The 26,735-nt window shown below is 35.3% G+C and overlaps 1 protein-coding gene across 1 annotated transcript; it reads right to left on the bottom strand.

Moving 5' to 3' along the window:
* Window positions 1-1,286: 1,286 nt before the first annotated feature.
* On the bottom strand, window positions 1,287-17,014 carry LOC129224846 (uncharacterized). Its single transcript, XM_054859393.1, has 7 exons — window positions 14,179-17,014; window positions 13,457-13,507; window positions 10,845-10,903; window positions 10,582-10,676; window positions 8,040-8,108; window positions 6,075-6,135; window positions 1,287-1,400 (listed from the first exon to the last, which is right to left on the bottom strand). The coding sequence occupies exons 1-7, from the start codon at window positions 17,012-17,014 to the stop codon at window positions 1,299-1,301; spliced, it is 3,273 nt and encodes a 1,090-aa protein (XP_054715368.1). The 3' UTR covers window positions 1,287-1,298.
* Window positions 17,015-26,735: the final 9,721 nt, after the last annotated feature.

Below are 26,735 nucleotides of genomic sequence, written 5' to 3'. Positions count from 1 at the left end.
ATCCTTATCTCATCAAGTCCCCCCCCCCCCCACACTCCCATTGGTTCAGTATTTGCTAAAAGCATGTAAGTGGCGCTAACATATTTGATGTTAGCGCCACTTACATGCTTTTAGCAAAGTGTGGCACTAACACCAAATATGTTAGCGCCACACCCATTTTTAGAAAACTAAAAATGGCGTTTAAGAAATAACAAACTCGCTGGGGGAATGGGGTTGTTGGAAAACTCCCCAGAACGTTTAGTTTGTACACAGAGTGCTAATTATAATCTGCTAGTTAATTTCCATGTGAGGTCTTTTATGACCAAATCCTTACTTCCAGGCAGGGACGTGCACAGAAATTTTGAGGCCCGTCACAAATGACTTTTATGGGCCCCCTCCATATTGTTTACCCCTACGTCACTACATATATTTCACCCCACATGTTTGAAATCTCGGGGCCCCCTGCAGGCTTGGCCCCGTGCCAACAGGCGCCCCCCCCCCCCCCGTGCACGTCCCTGCTTCCAGGTTGTAAATTCTGGTTGCGTTAGTGTCTGGTGCGACATTGCAAATACTCTAAGTCTTCCCAGAACTACGAAAGTTTCACACGTAAAAGTTTATTTGTGAAAAAAAAAATCTTTTAGAGGTAAGGATAAATTAAAAAAAAAAAAAGTTGTGTTTAAATCTGAAGTATATGTTTTTTTAATGAATTGTCTTTATCGGTGAAAGACTTTATAAACATCCAGTAACCCTAAAAAATATTTCATGAAATTGTTTTTGTTACATGAATAGACAAGGCCGTGGTGACCTGATCGGTAAGGCATCGGACTTGTGACCGGAATGTCTCGGGTCGATCCTCGCTGATCCAAGATCCACCGTCGTCATTAATGGTGACTGCGCGACGTTAAATATGCTCGTGGTCACAATGTCCTCCAAGTGAAACGATACCTCTGGGGGTGCTAGACCAGAAAGTTATTCGCCTTCTGGTCTGGTTCTAAGTTATCAATCTGTCCGTAGATGGTGCTGCCATCTATCGTGTTATCTGAGCCAATTCGGACTTCCACCTAGAAATAGACGTTCGATTGAAATGGAAGTCACCCCTCTGCCTTAAAATCGAGTAGCTTCGCTACTCGGGCTCGGGTTCCCGAGTGGCATAAGTAACAACATAAATAGACAGCTCACATATTTTTCTCTTCAAACTGAGTTGAAGACAATCAGTTCGAGAAATAATTTCGCTCAAAGAGGAGGAAAGGGCACAATGACGTTCTACGTGACACCAATTGGTATGTGCGGGTGCCATGCCATGCAGGTGGCACTGCAGTTTAGCAAGAGGGTTTGATCGCTTGCAGTTGCTTCGTACGTGCTGCAAAATGCTTTTGTACTCCGAACCCTTCTTTGAGCAACCGGTACCAGCCGTCCACTCCCTGGAAGAATAAAAAAAAGAGGAATAAAGATGTAAACAAAATGAAATTTCGTTACAATGAATACCAATACAAAGAAATATTCATTTTTAACAAAATAAAGTTTCAGTCTAGATTTGAATTCCGTTACATTGCTTGAATTATATTACAACGAAATCCTCATTACAACGAACGAAATTTGCGATCTCTTGAAATTTGTTGCAACGGGACTTCACAGAATAATATAAATACAGTGAAATCCCGTTACAACGAACTTCAAAGGTGCGTTGTAACGGGATTTTCGTTATAATGGAATTCAAACAATATTCTGGCAATGAATTAGGTTCTTTTCACTTTTCACCCCAAGGTTCCCCATACCTACCACTATTTGTGGTTCAACCAGTTGCATGGGACCTTAAAGGCAGCTCTGATTTTTTTGATCCAGACCAGAAATTGAGCAATCCCTGGTCCAACACCCCCCCCCCCCCCCCGAGGTATCGTTTAACTTGGAGGACATTGAGACCACGAGCATATTTAACGTCTATTAATTAGGCACTGGTACTGAAAATGTGTTTCGTTGAAGCAGATATCACGTTGCATTGGTATTCATTGTAACGGAGTTTTACTGTATTTAGAAACGATATTGAGATGAAAGAAATATGTGAGAAAATATCTGCTTTAAATGGACTTCCTTTAAGCCGCACATGAATTCGTTTCTTGTCCTGATTTAACAAGAACCCTTATTCATGGAAGAAATGAAATTTCGTGGTTGGTACACAGTTAAAACTACAGGTTGCATTCGGTACCTTTCAGGGGTGAAATGCTTGTTCACCAGCGGCACCTAATACGGAGCCGAAATTGCACCTAACTAGGGTGAAAAACAGGCGCCTTTTAAAAAATAGGCAGCAGCCGGGGTGAAAAGAATGAACCTTCGGAGAGAGAAATGGCACCCTTACTGTAGATCCTCCTCCCCCTCCCCCCCCCCCTCCCTCGTCTTGTGTGTGTTTTTGAATACAGTTTTTTTTTTTTTTTTTAAATAGTTTTGTTTTGATTCATGATAGTTTACGTTTTGCACACTTTTCACATTGCATGAATTCAGTACTGGAAATGATTAAAACTTATAATTACAGCATTTGATCATATTTCAGAGTTTTCAACATAGTTAAGAAGTGCTCATTGCTTTAATTCATCTGATCGTTCTCTATATCAGTGTTTCTGAACCTCTTTTGACCCACGGGTCGGTAAAAGCAAATGAAAAACATTGCGGACCTGTGAAATTTTTATCCTTTTGTTAAAAATAAATAATATAAATAATAATAATTATAATAACTATCGGGGCGGTAAAAAAAACTTGTGAAAACATTCTGCGTACTGATGAGTTTTTTTTTACGAAGCAATATTAAAAATGAATAAAACAATAAATATCTACAGACTTTATTTGGTATCAAAGAGTTGTCACAAATATATTTAAAGTTAAAGACGAGTAATTATTTGAATAATCATAGTTAAGTTAATGATCATGTGAGAAATAACCGCACCGAAAGTAAAGTGTAGAGGTACTTATGAATTATTTACATGAAGAGCCAAAAATATTCTGGGATATAAAGTTACGGAAAAACAAATTCGTTTCTCAAACGTTCAAAACTTCAATCAAAATAACAATAAAATAAAATGCGCATGAAATTTTTCGACAGTTTAAAAATTTAAAGAAATTCCTAACGCTATCGAAATATTAACCGCTAACAGGAAATGATTCAAACACTTGAACGAAAAAGCAAAAGAAAAAGCTAGGCGGAGAGAGATTTCTTTTATTTTTTGCGCTCGCTGTTGTGTAGTAATCTACGAAGCACAAGAATCATTTTTATTTAGGTTCTCACTTGTTGATTATTGAGAATCTTATTGCGGTTATTATTTTGGTGATTAAATGTTGCTTATCGAGTACTCAAGAAAATAATGATATATATATTCAGTAGCGTTTTGAATGATGGAAATTTCACGACACTAACGGTACGATGGTATCGTAACGGACTAACGGTAACTGAAAAGCATTAAACGTACTTTTAAATATGTTTGAAAGCCCTAAAAGCTACAAAGTGATCAAAAGCTATACTTACTTCTTATTTTAAAGAATTATTGTAGAAAAGTTGAGATTTAATCCAATAGTGTACTTCATTCAATGTGAAAGACATAGAAGCGACGCATAGATGCAACCTATCATTCGTCCGCCATATTGAAGTGGTTGAATGGTGAATGTATGCCGGAAGCGCATGCGCCAGCAAGTCATTTTGCGATTGCTTGCTGTTTTGGCACCCCTGTCTACGATTGTCTGCTGTTTTCGCACCCCTGCTCTACTTCCTGGCTAGTATTGCACCCTTGGGCACCATGCTTTCACCTTAGGGGGAATATATTCACTCGTCTGGAACCTCTGGTTATAACAGTGTATAATGTTGAGTCTGTGTGAACATAACTTGCTTTTTACAAAAAAAAAAAAAGCCTTTGCCCCAATGGGAAGTCATTGTGACTTCCCAAATAATTTTCTTCGCAACTTTTGTGTTACGATTCGGCAGAATTTGGAGCTCTATTCGGCAAAATTGGTATCATAATTCGGCAAAATAATCATCATTTGACGAAGTTTGTTGTTCCATTCGGCAAAAGAATTTCCGTCCTCTCAAAAATTTAAGAGCGGGTCTCCCCTGCTTAAAGCGACCAATATAAGAGGTACTCGTGAAATGTCTGTTGACTTCTGGATCAATTAACACTTTCTTCGGGAAAATTCCGTATTCGTTCTGATTCCGAAGTTAACCGAAAGCTAATGATGGCTGTCATCTTGAGATAAAACGATGATGACCATTTTTCTAGTGTTGTGGAGAAGCATTTGAAAAGATTGGAGATGACTTACTTCCGAGGATATTGTATCTCAAATTCAAACTGATGCAAATAAAAAAAAGATAAATACAGTGAAGCACCGTTTATACGTTTCTCTTTAATACGTTTTTATCAATTATACGTTTTTAAAATTTGTCCTTGCAAAGTCTAATACACATTAACCTATACCTATCATACGTTTTTTCGTTTGTACGCTTTTTTCATATAGTCCCTTCAAAAACGTATAAACGGTGCTTCCCTGTATTTAAAAAAATTATATTAATTTGAATTTTTGACATCTTGAATTCAAATTAAGTTTTTTGCAATCACGAGCGTGTATGTGTATGAATGCGAGTGTGTTTGTGTAGGCGCATGCACGTGAGTGCGTTTATATGTGTGTATGTATGCATGTGTGAGCGTGTTGCGTATGCAGTGCTGTGTGTGTAAGCGCGTGTGTGTGTGTAGGCGTTCGTGTGTGTGTATGTAGGCATATGTGTCTGTGCGCAGGCATGAGTGTGTGTATGTGTGTGTGTAGAAGTGTGTGTTTATGTCTGTGCGCAGGCATGAGTGTGTAGGCGTGTGTGTGTAGGATACGGACGCAACCTGGAGACGGCTTTCGCAAGAGGAGCAGCATCGTGAGACCGGTCGACGCGACGGTGGTGCTGGCAGAGGGTGTTGGTGGGAAAATAAAATCAGCGTAACATCAAAAACAGTCAAGTGAGAACAATAAGCAATCGTGATTGCTCAATAATAATAATGAAAATGTCAGTGTTTTCCGGATGATGACTATTCCCCGTAGAACAACAACACAAGAAAGATACAAGACAGGTAAAACAATGAACTAACTTCTTTATTACAGGACAGGAAAAATGATACAGTATGGGAACCCAAATCCGGAATGCATGGACCACGACCTTTACGGATTTTGGATAGTGACGCAAAATTGTCTCGTTTTTCCTGTTTTTCGCTGATGTTGCGCTAAACTTCTTTATTTATTTTTTTATCAATCTGAATGAAAGTATATTTCATAATGCTAAAACATAAGTCGGCGATAATCTGCGGCGGCATATAATCCGCGGATGTAGCTTCTTAGTATTACGTGATGTGTCGATCGATACAATAAGTAAAACATATTTTTACTAAAAATGATTTTGTATTTTTATTCAATAGATTTTGTACTGCATACTATGAAAAGAAAAAAAAGGAGCATCGTTAACCGAAAGGGAATGTTAAAAGATTGTTGCATAATTAAAGCAAAACAATTATTCACGCGTAACACGTGGCAGCGAAAAAACTTTTTTTTTAAACTGAACTGAAAGTACTATGTTTTCAACAACAAACGTTAATAATTTTGGATTTTAATAACTGAAAAAAAAAGTCCCCCCCCCCACCAATATTTAAGGAGAAAAGTTCAGGTTTTCCGAATTTGGGATTTCATACTGTACAGCACAACCTTGCTTATCCGGACTAACTGGGACCAGAAGCAATCCGGATAAAGGAAAATCCGAATAATCTGGATAATCTGGGATTTTTGAATTTGGTGTATCCCCATTACAAATTGTATTGGAAAATAGTAAAATTACGCCCACTTATATGCCAAAGCATCAAATTTTCAAAGCCAGAGGGTGATCAACTCCCCTACCCCTTAAATGACGGGCCTGGGTAAATATTTTAAAATCACTTTTTAAGCGTCTACATCAATTAATAATTCGGAACGTTCTTCCCGGGTTGGAAGTCGCCAGACACGCAAAATAACGATCACGAAGAAGACACCATTTTGTTTTGAGTATCAGTTTGAATAATAATAAATAAATAATGAAAAGGCGTACTTACGTGATCTGGGTCCATTACATGTTTTAAGCTAAAAGACATGCAACCAATCAATTCGCTTCTCCTGTGGAGAAAAAAAAATAATTTGAATTTTGACATTTTGAATTCAAATTATGTTTTTCGCAATCACAAGTGTATGTAGGCGTGTGTGTTTGTGTGTGGGGGTATGTGTGTTTGTGTGTAGGGGTATGTGTATGTGTGTGTAGGCATGTGTGTTTGTCTGTGTGCTGGTATAAGTGTGTGAGTAGTTGTGTATATGAATGTGTGTATGTGTGTGGTGGGGGGGTATGTGTATGTGTGTGTGTAGGCATATGTGTTTGTGTCAGTGTGCAGGCATGAATGTGTGTGTATGTGTGTGCGCGTGCGTGTGTGTGTGTAGCTGCGTATGTATGTGCGTGTGTGTAGGATATGGATGCAACCTGGAGACGGCTTTCGCTATAGGAGCAGCATCGTGAGGAGCCGGTCGACGGTGACAGGGTGCGGAGGGTGGCGGTGGGAAAATAAAAAGATAGGACATCAAAACAGTCAAATGAGAACAATAAGCAATCGTGATTGCTCAAAAAAGGAAACCGTGAGAATGTGGAATTTTATTGCAGACATTGAAAAAAAAAAAAAACTTTAAAAGATAGTTGATTGATATTTTTGTAGTTGATTTGCCAAAATAATGCTGCAACCTTTAAGGGGCTGTCCATAAATGATGTCACGCTTTGAAGGGGAGGGGGATTCGTGAAATTGTGACAGTTTGATAAGGGGGAGTAAGAAATGTGACATCAAGCATTTTTTAAAAATAAGAATGTTTATAAAAAGTAGCGTGACATGTGACAAGGGAATGATGAAGTGTGACACTTTGTAACAAAAGGGAGGGAAAGGGGGTTAAATATGTTGGAAAAAGTGTAACATCATTTATGGACAGCCCCAATGAGGACAGCATTTGTAGGTGACTATGAAATCAAAAGAGAAGAGGAAACATACTTTAATAAAGGCATTTTTCTCCAATAATGAGGACAGCCTTTGTAGGGGAGTATGAAATCAAAAAAGAAAAGGAAATATACTTTAATAAAGGTATTTTTCTCAGAAAAATATAACACGAATCGAAGTTTACTCATCAGTGGTGAATAAACCTTTTTTGAGGTGTAATTTAAAAATAAAGAGTGAAAAGTATAAATTAGATATTTTTTAAAAATATATTGTTTTAGAAAAATAAATAAGTGAATAGAAAGTCAGCTTGATCACACATAAAACAAATGCCGAAATTTCAGAAAAACAATAGAAAATGAGTTGAAATATCATTTAGACTATGAATAGTGGCGACTGGCGAACTCATCAATGATGAATATAACTTTTTGAAACAGTTTAGAGGTCAATTTTTCGAAAAATAAATACACAAATAACAGCTTGAAAATGAAACAAGTAACTAACTTTTCAAAAAATACATGATAATGATCGAAAATGTCTCAATTTAGCGTTAATACATTTACAATATACTAATAATGGCGGATTCCAGCCGTTGAATAAAACTTTTTGACATATAAATTAGAGATAAAATTTTCGTAAATTAAAATGGCGGTTTAAACGTAATCAAATAGAATTGTCAAGTTAAAATATCTCCCTTTAGTGTTAATGTTTTGTGTTTTAATATCACTGCCGACGCGTCAGCTGAAGTTTAGCCATTTTGGATCGGATTTTTCATTGTTGCACTGCTAGGGTTACCAGAGCAAATTTTCGAATTTCGCCAAATTTGCCGAAAATAATATTTTATTTAATAAACAATTCACGTGCAGCTAATAATTGTTCACAGTGAACAACCACCAAACGCGATAATTCGCCAGAAAAGACAACTACTTAAACACGCGCTCCGATCCAAAATGGCTAATCTTAAACTGATGCACCGGCTTAATATGAATGATTTGAAAATGACTTAATCAATAATTGACCAATTTTAAGATTACAAATCGACTTTTCACTTACTGTCTTCCATAATCTCGATGCCACACGGAAAACAATAGCCGTTTTGAAGAATCATCTTCCAATGCTTCACTGAAAATAAAACAAAAACAAAATTTGCAGCACAAATAGAAGCTTTGAAGTCTTAACGCATGAATTAATGCATATACGTAATAAGAAAAAGAAAAATGCAGTACTAAAAAAAGAGAACAAAAAGTATATCAGTTATTTAGCTGTAAGTTACCGCCCTAAGCCAAGGCTAAAAATGAAAATGGCAGAAATGCATAAAATACACCGTCAGCTCAGTTATTCCATCTGGGTGGAATAACTGAGCTGGCGGTGTATTTTATGTATCTCTGCCTTAGCCCTGGCTTAGGGCGGTAACTTACTGCAAAATACCATTCTTTGCCATCAATCTTTGGGTTGAACCGCACCATTCTGCGGTTAGTCGTCTGGTGTGCTAATTCTACATTATCTACCAGTTTGGTTGGCTCCCTTGGTTCTCTTAAGAGGTTTTTCGCCACCAGCTCAGTTACTTTCCTATTCCGGGCTGATGAGTGGTAAAAAGCACGAAACTGCAGTCCTCGGATGGAATTACTGAGCGGTGTATTTTATGTATATCAGTTAGTTATCATTAAAAAGAATCAATGTGATACCTAAATCTTGTTGTCCAGTCCATTACTTTATACCTATTAACAAAATCTACTGACGCAAATTTTTAAAATATGATCATAAAAACAATGAGTTACATGTGAACACTATGATATATTAAACTTCTACTAAACCTGAGTGTATTTTTGTGAATAAATTATCTCCTGTTACAAATGCCCCTTTTTTTCTTTTTCTTTTTTTTTTTTTTTTTTTTGCATTAGGCTGACTACTAGTCATATTCGCCCCCACAATTCAAACGCGAAACTGAAGGAGAGAAAAATATGTATTCTCCATTCCTCATGTAGCCTAACTACTCGCCTGCCAACACACAGCACTGGATTTTCGGATACACATTTTTTTTTAGTTCATTATGTCCAGAAATGAAAATGTGGTTCCTTATAAAGAACGTAGGATAATTTAGAACGTTCTGCAAACTGCATTCAGATCAATCAGGTCCAGAACTTGATTGATCGCTACATGGTCAACAACGGCGCCAGCAATATAAACACACATAATATTTATCAAACCGGTTTTCCTTACTCCTATTTTAGCAAATGCAATCCTCTAATCCAGGAGTATTCAACCTTTTATTTTGAGGACATCTTTGAGCTTACGGTTGAAGAAACCCCCTTTTCAAAAAGCAGAAAAAATAGGACATCAATACTATTTGATTATACTCAAATTTGCAAAATTATTGTTGCATCTGTACTTTATCACAGTACAAACATCTAACTAAGGTTGCAAATGAGATTCTCTTTTTTTTTTCTTTTTTAAATATATTCTAAGCATAATAAACAAAATAACAGTATTTTAAAAACAAATTTATAAAAGGAAATTGTTTAACTACCTATTTATTTATATTACATTTATTTTTACAAGCAAAACCGCTTTCAGATTTCTATCTTTTATAAAAATTCAAGTTTTACTAAAATTTAGACGCTTTGATTAAGCAAAAAACTTGTGGAACCCCTGTCAAAGTTCCAGGGAACCCAAGATTCCGCCACACCCAAGTTGAAGACTATCGTCTGATCCTTCTGCCATCGGAATTCATCTCATCAGAGACAACATTTCAGTCAGTATTAGTGATGTTCCGGATATCCGTATCCGTATCCGTGGATATCCGATGAAAAATAAAGAACTGTATCCGCATCCGTTACTTTTTTGTCGGATCTTAAACGGATCTTTTCTGTTCTAAAAATTTTTAAATATTTGAATGAAAGACTCTTAAATTCCGTTTAAATTAGGTTTTATTCCCTATTATAATTTAAATAGGGAATCACAAGGTATCATTTCAGAAGCCAACGGCCCTCTGAGACATGTTTTTTTTTTTTTAATTTTTAGTTTAATATTAGTTTTTGTTATTGATTTGTTTCTGTTTTTCTTCATTTCGGTTTTTCCCGGCATCCTTTAAAAAAAATGAGACAAAAGTATCTATTTACTCTATGTAAAGGTGTTCCCGGCTCTGTTATTTCGTCGATTGGAGTAATTTGGGTGGAATGGGTCAGCACTGCATTTATGCTGAAATAAAATGCGAAAAATTATTTCTAGCCTATCCAGTAGCAGCTTTACATTCTTGCTCCTGTATCCATCTACCGAGCAAGATTGAAATAAATTTTCACATTCTATTCAAGCATTAATGCTGCGCTGACCCGTTCCTTCCAACTTTCCATCAATTTTAACCGAGATTTCTTCAAAGAGTATCAAAGTCTTTATTATATTTTCGCCGTAGATGACATTTTTTGAAGAAACAGTGTTATTATAGCGACGGGAATACCTTCCGTAATAAATTTTACACTTGGATAGTTGAATTGGGCAAAAACATTTTGAGATCCGTATCCGTATCCGCGGATCTACTTTTTTAATGATCCGGCACATCACTAGTAAGTATATTGCAATTTAAATGTCAAATACTTACAATGAAAACTTGGTGTCATATCGCGGATGCTTCTGCGCCTTCTGAACTGGTGTTCTCCAGTGCACACGTTTGGATTCATCTGGTACCAGACATACCTGATGGACAGATAGCCAAACACAATTTGGGATTAGGTTAAGAATGTTTTAGTAAAAAATATTTGTTTAAAGGTTCTCTTTAGTAGCATAAAAATATCCATCTGGTCTCGAATTGAAAAGAAATACTTAATTTCAAATTTCTTCAAAATACATAAATTTGTCACTCACTTTCACATAAGAATTCAGCTCTTTGCCTAAAGTCCAGTTCAATTTTGCAGCACGCATAACTAGAAACCAATGAGACAAATCTGTTAGTAAACTTTGCATTCCTAAAAGATAAATGCATACATTTTGCTTTCCGTATCCGGGGCGCAATAAGGGTTTGTTTGCGCTGGAGAGCATGAGGGGTGGGTGATTAAAATCACCCGAATATGTGAATCACAAACAAACTGAAAATGTAATTTTTTTATCTTTAGGATGCGTTCACTCAAATATTTCTATACAGATAACAAAGTTAGTTCCTAAAAGTTTACTGAAACAAAGAACAAAATGTGTGTTACATGTAATACACAGTACAGTACAAATATGTTCAGTAATCAGAAATCTAATTGCTGAATGAGCCAAATAATCCGTGCTTAGGACCCCTGATTTTTGAGGTCCACCAAATGACTAAAATTGCTTAAGTTCTAAACTTAGAAAATTTACCAATACAAAACATTAATAACTATAAATAAAGATATGACCTTCTCCTCAAACACGGGTCCATGGCATGATCCATGGGGATCATTAAACCCATTAAGACAGCCAAAGAAAGCTTAAAACTACGCTTTGGACATCAGTTTCATGAAATTTCCAGGCGAGAGCGCCAGACTGCCTACAGTCTAACCGCAGACCGCAGAGGACGTGGAATCTTGCAAACGGCAAAAGTTTAAAACGATTCCATCTGAATGAATGCAGGGGAGAAGGAAAAACAGCGACGAGATTTTGATACACACGTGTTATAATGTTACTAGAGTTTTATTAATTTATTGCAGGGGCGTGCACAGGGGTAGAAGGGACACCTTTTTGTTCGGGCCCGAGATTGGTGAAATATATGTAGAGACGTAGGGGTAAACATAAGGAGGGGGTCCCAAAAAAGTCATTTGTGACGAGCTCTACATTTTCTGAGCACGCCAATAATTTATTGCGTTCTCTATTGCGTTGGCAATGAGGAGAAACAAAGAGAGTTTCTGAGGAAACAACAAAAAGAAGATTTAAAAAAAGTTTCATTTCGTACGGAAATGTAAAAGCAAAATGATAAGTCCAAAATTATGTTGTAAAAAATAAATTAATTTCTGTATTGAGAATATAGATCGAATATAGTTTGGATTAAAAATATTATTGCCGTGAACGTGAACAAATTGTCATTTTTATAAAACTGCGTCTAAATAATGAAGAGGCAAAATAGCACATCTGTAAAGAACAAACTACCCCCACCCTGTAAACTAATAGAGAGTATAATGTTATTGTGACGCGACGATAGATGGCAGCACGGTAAAACCGGCTGGGAAATGTGGTGCGGGATATGCCCTTTCAATGCATCCAGTCGTCAGTTGCTTTCGAGCAGTGTGAGCGGAGATAAGTGCCTCCGCTTGAAGTATGTTTTCAACTTTTGTAACATAACGCAATGGAGCGTTCGCTTGAACAATGATACGCCATAAAGTTTTGCGTGAGGTTTGGAAAAAAATGCAACCGAAACATTCCAGATGCTGCAAGAAGCCTTCAAGGACGATTGCATTTCAAGATCACAGTCTGGGAAGTGGCACAAGGCATTCAAAGAGAGCCAGGAGGAGGTAGCCGACGAACCCCGTTATGGATGTCCCCCCCCCCCCCCCGGTGATCCCTCACCACCTTACAGTTCCTACTTAGCTTCATGTGACTTCTTTTTGTTTCCGCGACTCAAGAGAGAGAGAGAGAAGAAAGGAAAACATTGGGAAACATCCAACACCATGTTACAACGTTCCTGAGAGGCATTCCCTTGGAAGAGTTTCAGGGTGCCTTTCAGGCGTAGCAAACACGTCTCCGCAAGTGTATTGATGCAGGAGGAATGTATTTTGAAGAATATTGAACATTTGTACAAATTACGATCAATAAATATATTTTGCCAGTAAATGCTCATTACTTTCATAATGGACCCTGTATCTGTGCCCGAATAGTGCACTTAACTTGTACCCCCCGCCCCCTTTCCAATTTTTGGGGCCATATTCAACGATGATTTGTTAAAAAACCAGAAGAGGGACCCGGCCGCCCCTGCGTCGTCCACACAAGCTAAGTTGTGCAAGCTCTTGTTTACAGCGATACAAAATACTTCTCCATATTTCTTGTGCAGGGCTGCCAACGGATTTTTTCGCAAAACCTAAGATTGAGCGCGTAATATTCTGAAGATCTAGGTGAGAAACCCCAAAATCGTTTTAATAACAATTTTTTGTTATGGCTACTCTTTACGAATAGGAAGAAGATATGAATATAGTTATAGAATTTAGTACTTTTTCGTACTTCGATCAAACAAACAAAAAACGAGAGAGAGAGAAAGAGAGAAAATCCACATCAAAAGTTTCTTTTTTTTTTTTTTTTTTGGTACTTTTTCGTACTTTGATGAATGTAAAAAAAGAAAGAATCTTATGATAAAGAAATATAAAACTTTAATGCGTGATGAATTTTTTACTCAAGCTTAACTTCAAATCTTACCCCTCAACTCAATCAAAAAATAAGTCTGGTATTTAAGAAAAAGAAATTATTATTTTGATACATATTTAGAATATTATTTTAATAAAACGGATTTTTAATGACATGTTACTTACTATGAACGGTTACCAGGCCACTGTTATAATAAATTTTCAACTTCAACTTGCCTGAAAAAGATAAATAAATGAAAGAAAGTTGAAGAACGTTATCAAACTATTAGAAAATGAAGTTCAAGTCAATACTGTCTACATTAAAGACTAAAAAAAAAAAAACTTAAGTACAGTTTCAAAGTCTTATTTCAATCACACCATCATGTTTTCCTTTCCTGGTATTTTTATCACCTTTATGCACAATATTAGTTTCAAATTATTGCGAAAAGCATGTTCCTCTCTCAATTGTTTCAATCATACCTGATGGATTCAAAATATTTCTGGATCCACAAAAGTTACGGCTATACTAAGGGGAAGTCCCGATTTTATTTTATCCTTGTTGTGACCCAACGTCTATCACTTGTTCGAGAAAAAACACAGGAAGATTACTATCAGCAGACCCAGATAATACCGACGAACACGCGAACATTGTTTACAAAATTTTTTCAAAGTTTGAAGAAAATTTTAAGTTCTGGTTGAAAGTGAAATTCTTATAACAGGGCAGTGCCAATATCCGTTATCAACAACGGAAGCTCGCTTTTCTTACCCCTATTTTAACAAATTTAATCGTTTAAGCTTCAATTCATCGAAAGTCAACTTGTCATATCCTATACCTTTTTTAAAAACCTCAATAAGTTACAGAATATTAAATTGTAAAAAAATAACAGTTTGCATAGTAAGAAACTCACCTTTTCCGCTAAGTACATCCCGAGATTTGTACTTGGTAGCTTTCTTCGGACTTGCTGCATAAAATAGTGACTTGTTTTCATCATTAGGACCTAAACCCATTCCTAATCGTATGGCTTTTTCCAGCAGTTGAAGGTCTGATTCGGAATCTTCAGATTTGCTAGAGCTTGGTGTTCCGCTCCAGCCGTCAGGCAAAGTTCTGCCAACGCTAGAATCTCCTCCACTTGTTGACAATGTTGTGGAAGATGGATCACTTACTTTTACTGGAGGTAGCTGTTGGTTGTCTTCCTTGTTTCCTCCTAGACCATCGGTTGTTTTAGAGTTTTTGCTGTCAGGGTTGTTATCTTTCTTGTTGTCGCAATCGTTTTTGACGGCGGAATTAATACATGTTAAGGAACCAGAAGTAAGAGGTGTGGGATTTGCCTTCTTCCTTAAATCTGGAAAAGATTTGGAATGGATAAGTCGACTGATTCGACGTTTCGCTTTTGTCTCGAGAAATATGTTTTGTGCCATGCTTCCTATTATATTTGCAAAATCGGCTTCACTTAATTCCTTGGATTGTAAGTTTTTAACTAAATCCTTAACACATTTATTACTAATGGGCGAATCAAAAAAATCTTGTGTTTTGCTTGCAGATGAAGTCGACGATACATCTGGTTGTAACAGTTCCTTGCATTCTTGGGATAATTTCTGAAATATTTCTTGCAAAAGTACTACAGAGTCATTGAAGGATATGGATTTTACAGATGCAGGGGATGATTTAGCCAAATCTGACGCTGATTCTATAGAAAATTTCGCAGCTTCGGTTGCATCAAACGCAAGCTTTTTGGGGGTCCCTCTTACTTTAACTGGACTGCATATAGGAGTTGAAAACATTCGTTTGACATCTTCTGTCTTGTAGTTCTTCTTTGTAGCACTATTAATTATCTCTGTAATATTTTCATAAATGCTTTCAATAGCATTTTTGGATGGCGAACCAACATCATGTTTGGCCTTATCATTCCCCTCTAGGCTTTTCGTTACAGTTGGTTTCAAAGGAGTTTGGCATAGAACATCGTTGCAATTGTACCATTTTTCTTCTTGTGGAGATTGGCAATGATGTATTTCTGCCTGAACTTCTTGCGTGTGCTCTTGAATGGTTTCCATTTCCGTCGTGGATGATGGTTTATCGTTGATATCAATAGAAAAGAAATATCTGTTCTCTTTATTAGAAGAAAAAAATCTTTTCACCATACTGTCTTTTTTATTATATTTGGCGTATCTAGCCATGCATGTAGAGCAGCTACAGTTGAAACTGCATTCGTCATCTGCCATGGATGAAAAACCTTCATCACTTTCTTTGCATTTATATTTGCACAGTTTATTGGACAATTGTCTCTTTTGACTGTACATAGATAACTTTACAGCTTGCTTTCTTGTCTTATTTATAAAAATCCTAGTAGAAAACTTTTGTTCCGCTGAATTTTTGAACATTAATGTCTCCCTATCTGCAGTAGTGCTCATGGATGATTGGTATGGGATGACTTCCTTGGATGAATAAATTTTTTTTTTATTATTTGAAGAGTCGAAATATTCTTTATGACCATTTGAATAATTTTTTATCCCATTTTCGGCATGATTACTTTTAGAAACTGTCTCACTCAAATAAATGTAATGTGGATTTTTGCTTTTTGAGCAATTTGGATGAGGTTTGAGACTTTCGCTTCCGCCCATGGCATTTGGTAGTCCAACTTCGTTGAGTGCTTTATTTGGAATGGGAAATGCACATTCTCTTTTTCTTTGTGTGAACCTCATAGGATGATTCACTGGTTGTAACGCTGATGAATTTTCAGAATAACTGGGCACTGGTTTTTGATATAACAGCTTCCTATTCACAGGATTGGAAATACTAGTTTGAGAATGAACCATAGGTTGTCCAGAAAACATCGATTGCGATGACATTAGAGGAAAATCGGGGTTACTGCTTGTGGATTTTTGAAAAAGCTTCATTTGATGCTCTCCCAGGCTTTGTCTATTTGTATTCACAAGCGGTTCATTCCCTTGAAAAGTTTTCGGGTTCTGAAAAATATCGTAGCAACTTTGCCTTTGAACGTGTCTCAAAGATCTTCTCTGCCATTCAGCCACTTTGGTGCTCTTAGTAAAAGGCTGACTCATAACAGACAATGTTTCTTGACTGTTAGAGACAGGATAACTTTGTTGTGACATATTCTCCGTGTGAATCTTCGAATTCCTCGGGAGAGAGCCATATTTTGTGATACTAGATACGTTTAGTTGCGGAAGCGAAGCATTTTTCCTTTCAATTAATGCTAGTTTCGTAGACGTCCTCTGAATAGTTGGTGTCTTCACTTGAGGTCCATCAACAAAAATAGCTTTAACCAAAGTTGTTTCCACCGGATTGTGCACGCTCTCCCTTGATTGATTAGACCGACTTCTGTCAAGCCTCAGAATGGGACGTTTCGGTTTTGATACGATATTTACTTTAACATTCTCTTTGTCTTCATCGGTATCGATTCGTTTTGATGGAGCAGCCTTGACGTCCACTTTGTAGTATTTGTTCAGTGGCGTTGGAGCAAATTGAACATGCTTATTTTCTTCTTTGAATGCCATATCATTGCCACCAATGGTTGTTTTATTGAGAAACAATATACCGGAATCTCTGCGGACTTCCGAGAGTGAACTGAAATCCATGGTACTGGACTGAGCAATGTCGTTGTCGAAATTGGGTACGTTTTCATCTGGTGGATTTGATAGCTTTGCTTGAGTTTTAGAGCGGGGAAGCCGAAGCAACCGAGTCCAAAAATGTTTCTTCGGCCTCTGTTCAGCCATAGTGTTGTTCATGGTGATATGAAAAACTGTATAAAACCTAAAATTGATCAAGTATTAAAATTCAGTTTTTCATTCAATAAATAAAATGATACTTCAGTGTTACGATTTAGGGGAATGTGGGGCACAGTGAAATAGTTAAGATAACTTACTTTTTTCAAAATAAACAAATTTGAAATTTGCTTAGAAAATTACGGTACATAAAGAAAGAGATAAAACTTGTTTTGAAACATTATCTTTAAATTTCAGCACTAAGCTTATACTTTCAAAGAAAAAAAAAGTAGAAAATTTTCATTCTTTTTTTAAAGAGCAAAGTGAAAAATAAAATATTTTTTTATAAATTATTTTTACTTAATATTTTAAAATATTTTTGATCAAACGATGAGTAAATAAAATAATGAATGCAGAAATGAACAGATAGTGGAACGAACAATTGAATGAAATATTTAATATATGAGAAAAATAAATGAGTGAATAAAATAGTGAATGAATAAGAAAATAAGTAAAGAAATATAAAGTTTAAAAAAATAAATGATTTAACAACCCATTCACTTTGCTCCACAAGAACTTCTCTAATTGTAAGAAATATTTAAAATAAAAATAAAAAGTAAATAAATACTGCATTGAATATTAGTGGGTATTATTAAATATTTAAAATGTTAATGACAAGAACTGAACCACTTTATAGTAACAAAATTAATTTTTGACTTACTGCAAAATATTGCAAAATGAGTATCAATTTTTGAAAATTGCTTGTATTATCATGCGCTTTAATCTTCACCAATAAATTTTTCCTGACTTTTACAGACTACATATGGTTCCATTTGGTAAAATATTACCAGATAGGTGGCGCTAAAAACAAAGTAAATATTCCACCACTTAACTTTGACCTGAAGAGCAATAACATTGCTATTCACATTCATCTACAAAAACTTCTGACTTATGATGTACTGGCATTCAAAGTTAAAAGTTCCACGTACTTTAATTTGGGACTACTGTGTGTGTTTGAGACTAATGTTAAAATTTAAAAAATTCCCTTATAACAACACACTAAATAAAGATCTCAATGTACACAGTGCTGTAGTTGGGGGGGGGGGGGGGGGGTAGCCGTCCTCCGAAATATATTTGGTGTTTTATTGTAAAAATAATGAAAATTGGTTTCAAACCGCCCTTTCTTTTGGTGATACCCCCCAAATCCCATATGGTGAGTTCCCCCTTATGAATTTATTTACTTTTCTCTTAATTATTTATCTATTTGTACACATTTATTTATATTTTTGGTAAGCAAACAATTTCTCTTCAAAGTCACCAGAAGCAGCCATTCTTATTGTGGGCACCAAGTTATGCTAACATTTTCATTCCTTCTGTCCCCCCTCCCACTAATACTACCATTGAATTTTTTGAACACGAAATGTTTCAGGATTTTAAAATGCAATTCAATTCAGAATTCGAGTTTGAATATGAAAGTTCAGTATTGTTTTATCACGTAACTTTTTTTAATGTGTATTTATGTTTAAAATTAAAATTTAAAGTTTAGTTTTGGATGGAACTTCTTGTTTAAATTAATAATTGTTCTTTTGATATAGCTAAATTTAGGAAGTTAAATGGAAACGCATTTACATTGCACAAAAGATACAAAAAGATAATTATTTTTTATTTTGAATTGGTTTAGATAAAAATACAATTATTACAGTTAAAAATTTTTAATTTATTAGGTATTCGGCAAAATATGATATTTGGAACATCTTCAGTTTTTATTTTGAAAAGTGAAATCCTAATGACGAGTGTTTCTTTTTCTCTTATGATATTTGTTTCCTTCTCTTTTTCTCTGCCCCCCCCCCCCCCCCATCTTAATATATAAAAATCTTCTGTGCGGACGTTTGTCACCATAAGGCTTTTAAACGGCTGGACCGAATTTGATCAAATTTTTTGTATGTAATCAAGTTGTGTCAAGCATGTTTCGAAGCGCGATGGATCGAATCGGAAACGTTTTCGTTAATTAATTAATTGATTTAAACATTGGATGGCAAAATCTCCCAAATGATTAATATTTATTTTAAACTATTGTTGAGCGAGAACTGAAATAAATATTTAACCCGTTGCCAAAGGACAATAAGAAAACCTGCTCTGCTTTTTATAATGAAATTTCATAATGCGATATGTCAATTGAGAATAGAAAAAACGTAGAGAGTGAGAGTGAAGCCTTCATTTCTTAAAAGCAACGATTTTAGGTCCAGTGATAAATTTTAAAGAAAAGTACTGCAAGTTTCACGCAAAACGTGTGTTCTGTCGTCGTAGTTGAACCATGTGACCGGATCGGTGCTTTAGGTTTTCCTAACCAAATGATCAGAACGTACCGTACCAAGCAACATTTGTTTCTAGGCTGAAATCCATCTGAGTTTTGGCACCAATGTCAAGAATACTTTAAAGATTATCTAACTAATCAGTACATTATTAAAGGAAAAGATGATGGAATTTAAAGACGAAACAAATTTTATTTCAGTTCAGATAAATTACAACAGGGTAGTTCTGTACACAAAAGAACAGTGCAGTGGAAGATCTTTATCTTTGGTGGAAAGAACAAATTAGGCAATATATGAAGCTTAAAAAGTTTTGGTTCAAAAGATCGGACCACTAATCGGTCGGAGTTGGCTTCTCTTGCTGATCGGCTGGGTTACAGTAACATGGTGGCTTGGCGATTTTGGCTATAAACAATAGAGTTGCGCGATCATTTGTTTACATTTTAAAGATGCTGCTAATGTAATTGTTTTTTTTTTTTTTCGTAAAATATTTCAAATTGCAAAGGATTGCTTTTCGTCTTTAAGAGTTTTTAGTCATTTTAGTTGAAGAGTGTTTATTTTACATCGGGAGGGGGGGGGGGGAGGGATGAGTGATTTTCGCTTATTCAGATAACTGTTTTTACCTTGATCATTTTTTCAAACGATAGCCTTTCAATTGTTTTATTCCTTTTCATATGGGGAATATTGCAGCGGGATTTCCCGTTTGTTCTAGATGTGTAGTAAGTTTTTTATACTTAATATCTGAGGACGCTTTTTATCCTTTGAGTATGGCTGAAGGAACAAACTATCAAGTACGGGAGAAAAAATAGTTAATAAAACAACTGCTCAGTGGGCATTAGATAAATTAAGTTTTAATAAAAATATGCATTCTGACACCAAGCAGCTTAAAACATTTTCTTTTTACTTATTTTTTTCAACAAAACGGTTCAAACACTTGATAGTTTATAGAATTTTTTTACCTTTTCAATTTACAAAGTTTTGTCGGGTCCTCTAGTTTTTTTTATATATATTTCTTAGTTTGTATGGAGAATGATCCGTTTCTTCACCTCCTATAACGAGTTTTAAAAGCGGCAGGTTCCAACATTCCATTCCCCCTTGGCTGGTTAGTAGCAAGCCAGATCGTCGAGAACCTACTGTATCCTCCTCGGTCCCCTTGTATCACATGTGATACATAAGTTTCATAATTTTTTGTGAAGCCTGAAACGCAAAAGCAAATTTGGGACCGGTTGTATCACATGTGATACAAATTGAAATACTGCATATAATTTTCTCGTTTAGTCAGCAGATGGCAGTAACTTTCCATGATAGGGATTTCAAGTAGAGTCTCAGAATCAAAACAAGATGGCTGCGCGTCCTCGAAGTAAGTATTTTTTTCTTATTTATATACAAATATTAAACTCTTTTTAAGCTATGCATTTTCTTTGCATGTGTACTTTTTATTAGTTAACACCAAAAAAAATAAAATTTTATTAAAATATTTAAGCATAATGACTTGTTAAATTTGTTTGTATCACATGTGATACAAGGGGTCCTAATCACTTTATGAACACACTTTTTTAATCTATTTTGTTTTAATTTTTTGAAATATTTTGGAAGAATTTGCAGAGTGATATAGTTACTTCTCAAGGTAAAATCTTTAGTTGAGGTGTTTGCTTTTTATTTTCATCTATTTTTCATGATATTTTTTTTAATAAGTTTTTTTTTTCAGTGAAATATTTGACACCAGATGCAGTTTTGGAGCTGATGAATCGTGATGATTCTGATGTAAGTTCACTGTCAGACGAAGATGATTATCAAAGTGATCATGGAAGTGAGATGGAAGAAGAAGATGATCCGGATGTATCATCTGACTTTTTTGCTCAACGCTTTTCACGAAAATGAAAAATAATGTTACTGTACTACTATGATACTACTAATATGTACCTAAAACGTCAATAAAGCTTGATTTTCATGTTGGATTTATTAAATGTATGTATTGTGTGATTAAAGACTAAGATTTAATTAATTATTTTAATCTTGCTTGATACTTAAAAAAATTCTGATTGTAGTGTCTTGGTCCTGATGTATCACATGAGATACATCCCCCCTAGCTGCTATAAATTAAAAATATTTTTTTTTATTGCACTTTTCTACATCATAGTGACCATAACAACTGTATAAGTACCTCTTACCAAATATCAAACTTTTATTTTTCTCTCGGGTCTGAGGAGGGTATTTTCGTAACTATTCCGTTACTAGAAAATCGCCCGTCAAGGTATGACAGGTGAAAATTGCTTCTACATTTGAACGGAGACATTGCCTGTTTGGTGATGCATTTTGATAGCTGAAATTGTAATCCTAACTCCAATGGATGAATTCTGAACTCCAGTAGGTAGCGTTCATTGTTGACCATTTTTTCGTTTCTTCATTCCCTTGAAATGACACAGTCTTACCAGTAAAACAGTTAAGTTGCCGGATCGAGTTCAGCCTTGTCACAATAAAGCCTTTCCCTGCATTTTAAACATTACCAAAACACATTATCAAATTATGGTATCGTGGCGCGAGTTTTATCGTTGAAACTCAGGGGTTACTCGATCATTGGCTATTATATATATGAAGATCATCTTACAGCTTTTTGTTGGAATGTGAGTAACTTCTATTAAATATTGGAAATTGGGGGAGTGGGGTGCATCCCGAAATTTTTCCCCCATGGCGCGATACCGGCTGTCCCATTTAAGAGGACTGCAAAAAAAAAATTTATATATGAGCTATAAAAAAATTCAAAACAAAAAAAAAATCTTTTAATATTTACGTATCACTTTTAATTCGGTTCTATCCGTCATTACATAAAATGCTAACTTTCTTCTTCCTTCAAATAAGAGGCCCAGAATGGTTGATTATCGACTTTTATCGAGCGGTGCATTCCTATCCTGTTACTAGATAAAATATAGTTACTAATACTACTTTTTATAGTATTATAGTAGCGTCTTTTCTCATGGGTGTCATTCAGAGCCGTAATTTGTGATGCCCCCCCCCCCAAAAAAAAAACGTTTAATATACAAACATGAAGTACACATGCATACCTACACATTTATAAATATGCTTTACAACTCTAAATGTTCCAAAACTCCGAAAGACTCTAAAAATAATCTCTATACTAAAAAAAGGTAACGTCAAAGAAATTGTGAAATTCTGTTTGTGGCTGGCCAGGAGACCCCATAGTACCTACACAGCCTTAAAAGTTTGTACAAAATTAGTTCGAGCCCCTGGGGTGGAGTTTTTGTGCTTAAATTTCGAATTATTTTTCGTAATTGATTTTTTAAGTTAACATTTCAAGTAAGTTGTCTATTAAAAGTGATAAAAAATTTCCCACACCTCTTAACTGCAGGGGTGCCCACCCCCTAGGAGCAAAGGCGCACCCCCTAAAATAGCCCCCCTCCCAAATGAGTAAATTCCCGTCAAAACAGACACCCTCCTAAGAATTTCAATAGCGCAGTCTGAGCCATGACCCTTCCCCCTCCCTCCCCCTCTGTAGGTGGACACCCTTCACCTTAACATCCTATGTTATTCCAAAGGGCTTTTTTTCTTGCATCAGATTGAGCTTGTTCCAATTTTTTTCATTAATTGGAACAGCAAATATAAAGGTTTCTAATTTAGGGAAAATCCAAGGTTCGACTCAATTCAAGCCCGTTGCTAAAGAGCGAACAATTACTAGAGACCACGAATTTGAAAGCGAATTTTCAAACGTACAAAACGTCCGTTTTGATTTGCATTAAGAGGGAGCGAGGCCTTCGAGATAGGAAGGCCATCCAACTAGCAAATGACGTCATCGTTCGTCGATCCACAATGATATTGGGAAGTGAGCGCTTTGATTAGTATTTTGGTTTAATTAAACTATTTGGTTTATTTATTATTGTCTTCTATTATATTAGTAGTATTAAAACTTCTACTTTTTCATTTGAAAACATAAAAAGGAACCAATAATCATACATTAAAAAATACACTGAGCTTAATTCATAGTATTTCACATAAAAACATTTATAAGTCTCACAAATTATTCAAATAACTAAACACGATTTTATTTTACAATCTTGTAAAAACAAAGTGATAAATAAACATAGTTTTATTTTTCATTTGAAATTTTTTTTTTAACACTAATCGCATTTTAACTACTCGTATATTGTATTGAAACATTGAGTCTTAAGAAGTATTCAAATAAATAAATAAACTTTCATTTTACAATTACATCAAAACAAAAAATAATTTTACCATTGTATTTGAATAAGAATAAAATGAAATTTTAAAATATAAATAAATATTTTTATTAAAGTAAACGAGAAACATAACTGCAATATGTTTCAAAGACATAACATCAAATTAAAATACATAATACCAGATTATTAATGTTAACTTAGCTTAGCAAATTTATGCTTTTAAAAAGACATGAATGTTTGGGTGCCATCCCCCAAAGTAAACGGTGCCCTACCTTCTTCAATTATGAAAACTTCAAGAAAAATACCCCATAAACATCTCCCCCATCTCCCTTAAAATTTCAAGGGCACAGTTATTTATAACTATAGCCGTTGAAAAGCTATCATTATTATGAGACTATGATTCCTACCCCTCCCCCCTTCGGTGGGCACTCTCGAAAAGTTACACAGGAATTCAACTTGAAAAACGTTAATTAAAGAATGAATTATACAACATCATGAATACTGTATGTTGTACATCAAAAAAAAATGTATTCAATATCAAAGCAGCCTTTTTTTTAAATTGGAATTTGGCTACTTTTCCATTTTCAGCTTTTTCTGCTCCTAATGATTCTTGTGTAGAGGGGGGGGGGGGGGCTTTAATAGTTCATCATTTTAGGCTTTTAAAAAATTATTTTAAAGAGCATTAATTGATGACAAAGTAACCTTTTTCAAAAAACTTCTCATAGAATGACCATTTTATCAACTTTCTTCAATACTTAAAACTTCATATATGTTAAATTTAGATCAACATTTTGCTGAGTAGGCTCTTTTAGGAATTCAGTGTGACATTTTTGTGACAGGGGGAAGGGAGGGGATAACAAGAAGTGTGACATCACGCGTTGTTTATAACAATATGCTCATGTTGAACAGCGTTACATGTAACAAGGAGGGTGGGGGGGGGATTTGTTCAAAATTTTGCAACATCCTTTATAGACAGCCCCTTAATTCAATTTATGTTACAGTTTCAGAGTTCCTGAAAGCTTTTTAACAGAAAACCCCAAGGAGTTCAAAAATTATATAGTTCAAGACATTTTGCCTTTTTTAAGCATAACAAACAAGCATAGAGCATTTGGCAAAAACACGTTGTATCCACTGCTAAAAAGTAATCTTTCGCAAGCCCAGAAATCATGAATACCGTTAACTCAACCACAATTTGTACATAAATATCATAAAACTTAAAGACAACAGTGCCAAAAAAAAAAAAAAAAAAAAAAAAAAAACATATTTTTTTTTAATTTGCGCACAGAACCAGCTTGTTTGAATAACATTGCAGGGGCGTAGTTGGGGGAAAATGTTTGAGTATCGAACCCACCACCTCCGGCGTTCAAAGCTAATCTTCTTACCTCAGAACTACGGAAGTCCATCAAGGAATGTTTTTTGATCAAAATAACACATGCTAGCGTATGAAACAATTTAATCGAAACCGAAAATATAAGATTAGTTCAGTTAAAAGCCTGTTTCAATAAACTTGTTTACATATTAACTGAATATCAACACCAAGTTATGTTGCTTCTGATAGCAACAAGTATATTCGCGGAAAATTTTGACACATGTATATTGTCAGCTTGGAAAATCCATTTCGAATAAATGCGTGTACAAGGTTGAAAAAATAAAGAAATAAAAAGTTGCAAGTTAACCGTTTCAAATATTAAAGCAGTATGCTGAAATTACAAATTACAGACAAAGATATCAGAAAGGAAACTGACAATTGTTTGTGTAATGGAGGAAAAGTTAAGTAACCTTAACTGCATGAAGCATAAAATGTTAATTTATTTATCTGAGAAAAGTACTTACCTCCGAACTTTAAAATTTATTCCATGAGGCGCCCGATTTTTTTCTTCTCATGCAGGTTGTTCGGTAGCGCAAATCGCTGACTCCCTTTCACTTAGCAGACACTCAGACACTTACAAGACTTATTATATATATATATATATATTTTAATTGCCTCTACATTCCGGTACGTTTAAAGGATGAGATAAATCCAACAGTATTGAGTTCAAGAATGTGCATCCGAAGTTACATATTTCCTATTTCATCTATTTCAACCAGAGTAAGCAGCACTACTGTGTGCCTGCAAACTGCACTGCTTTCAAAGTTTCGCGCCAAGTTCAAAGATCGACGACTGGTGGCGTAACGAAGCGGGGGGGAGAGGAGTTGTCGGGCCTGTTATCACGTGGGTCTCGGAGGGAGGCCCCTAATCTGTGAAACTTGGTGAAGGAGGAAGCTTTTTTTTTTTTTTTAATAATTTTGTTATCCGTATTTTTATCAAGTTTTTTTCGTCTTCGGGTAGGAGGATTTTAATATCTTATATAATCTACCTAAGCATCTACTTATGTCCGAGTTACTTCTTCCGAACGCCAGTGAAATGACCATCGAACCAGGTATCCATAGATTCGTAATTTTCCCGATTTATGTTTGGCTATTTAACATAATCTTCCGATAATTATTAGCGGAGATATCAATTAAAAACTATTAATTATGACGCTTAGATTTTGACATAAAATCCCTATTTTTCGAAGGTTTTCCTCCATTCAAATTATTATTCAGTGCTTCATCTCAACTTTCCGTAACAATGCTTTCATTAAAATTTGTAGCGCGAAGAAAATCATTGGGACGAAAGATCTGTTGCTATTTTTTTTTTCGAATATGAACAAATAAAATTCTTGCTTTTGTTTTAAATGCTTTTCCTGAAATCCGCAGATTTGAAATGTTCACACTTTGGTTATTTTCCCGTAATCTGCCGCAAAATTATACTGTTTTTTTTTTTTTTTTTTTTTTTTATAGCCTGATTGTTGAACACGCGTCACTTGACATAACTTTTATTTTTGAGGTTGACCGTGCAAAGCCGAGCGACGCAGCTAGTTTTTCTAAATTCAATGAACTCTTTACTGAAACTCAATTTACCACAGAAAAGGGAGGGCGATTGTTGTTGTTTTTCCTTCTTTCTTTTTCGGTTTGATCGTAACGTGTATTTTAATCTGATTCCTTTCAACAGGCACTCTAAACCTTCCTGAAACAAAGAAGATTCCGAAGCATTCTTCGGGGATTCGCCAGGGCGAGCGGGAGCGAGCAGGAACCGGAGTATAAAACAAATTCAATAGTAATGTTACCCTGACTCCAGCTATTCTGACTTCATCGAGATGCATGCGTTTCTTGTTTAAATAAATTATAAATTTAATACAAAAACAAAACAAAACTAGTATG

Source organism: Uloborus diversus, chromosome 6 (genome assembly GCF_026930045.1).
Source record: "Uloborus diversus isolate 005 chromosome 6, Udiv.v.3.1, whole genome shotgun sequence".
In the NCBI taxonomy this organism is placed as follows: Eukaryota; Metazoa; Arthropoda; class Arachnida; order Araneae; family Uloboridae; genus Uloborus; species Uloborus diversus.
Note: the sequence above shows the minus strand (reverse complement) of the source record. Positions and strands in the feature narration are given on the sequence as shown.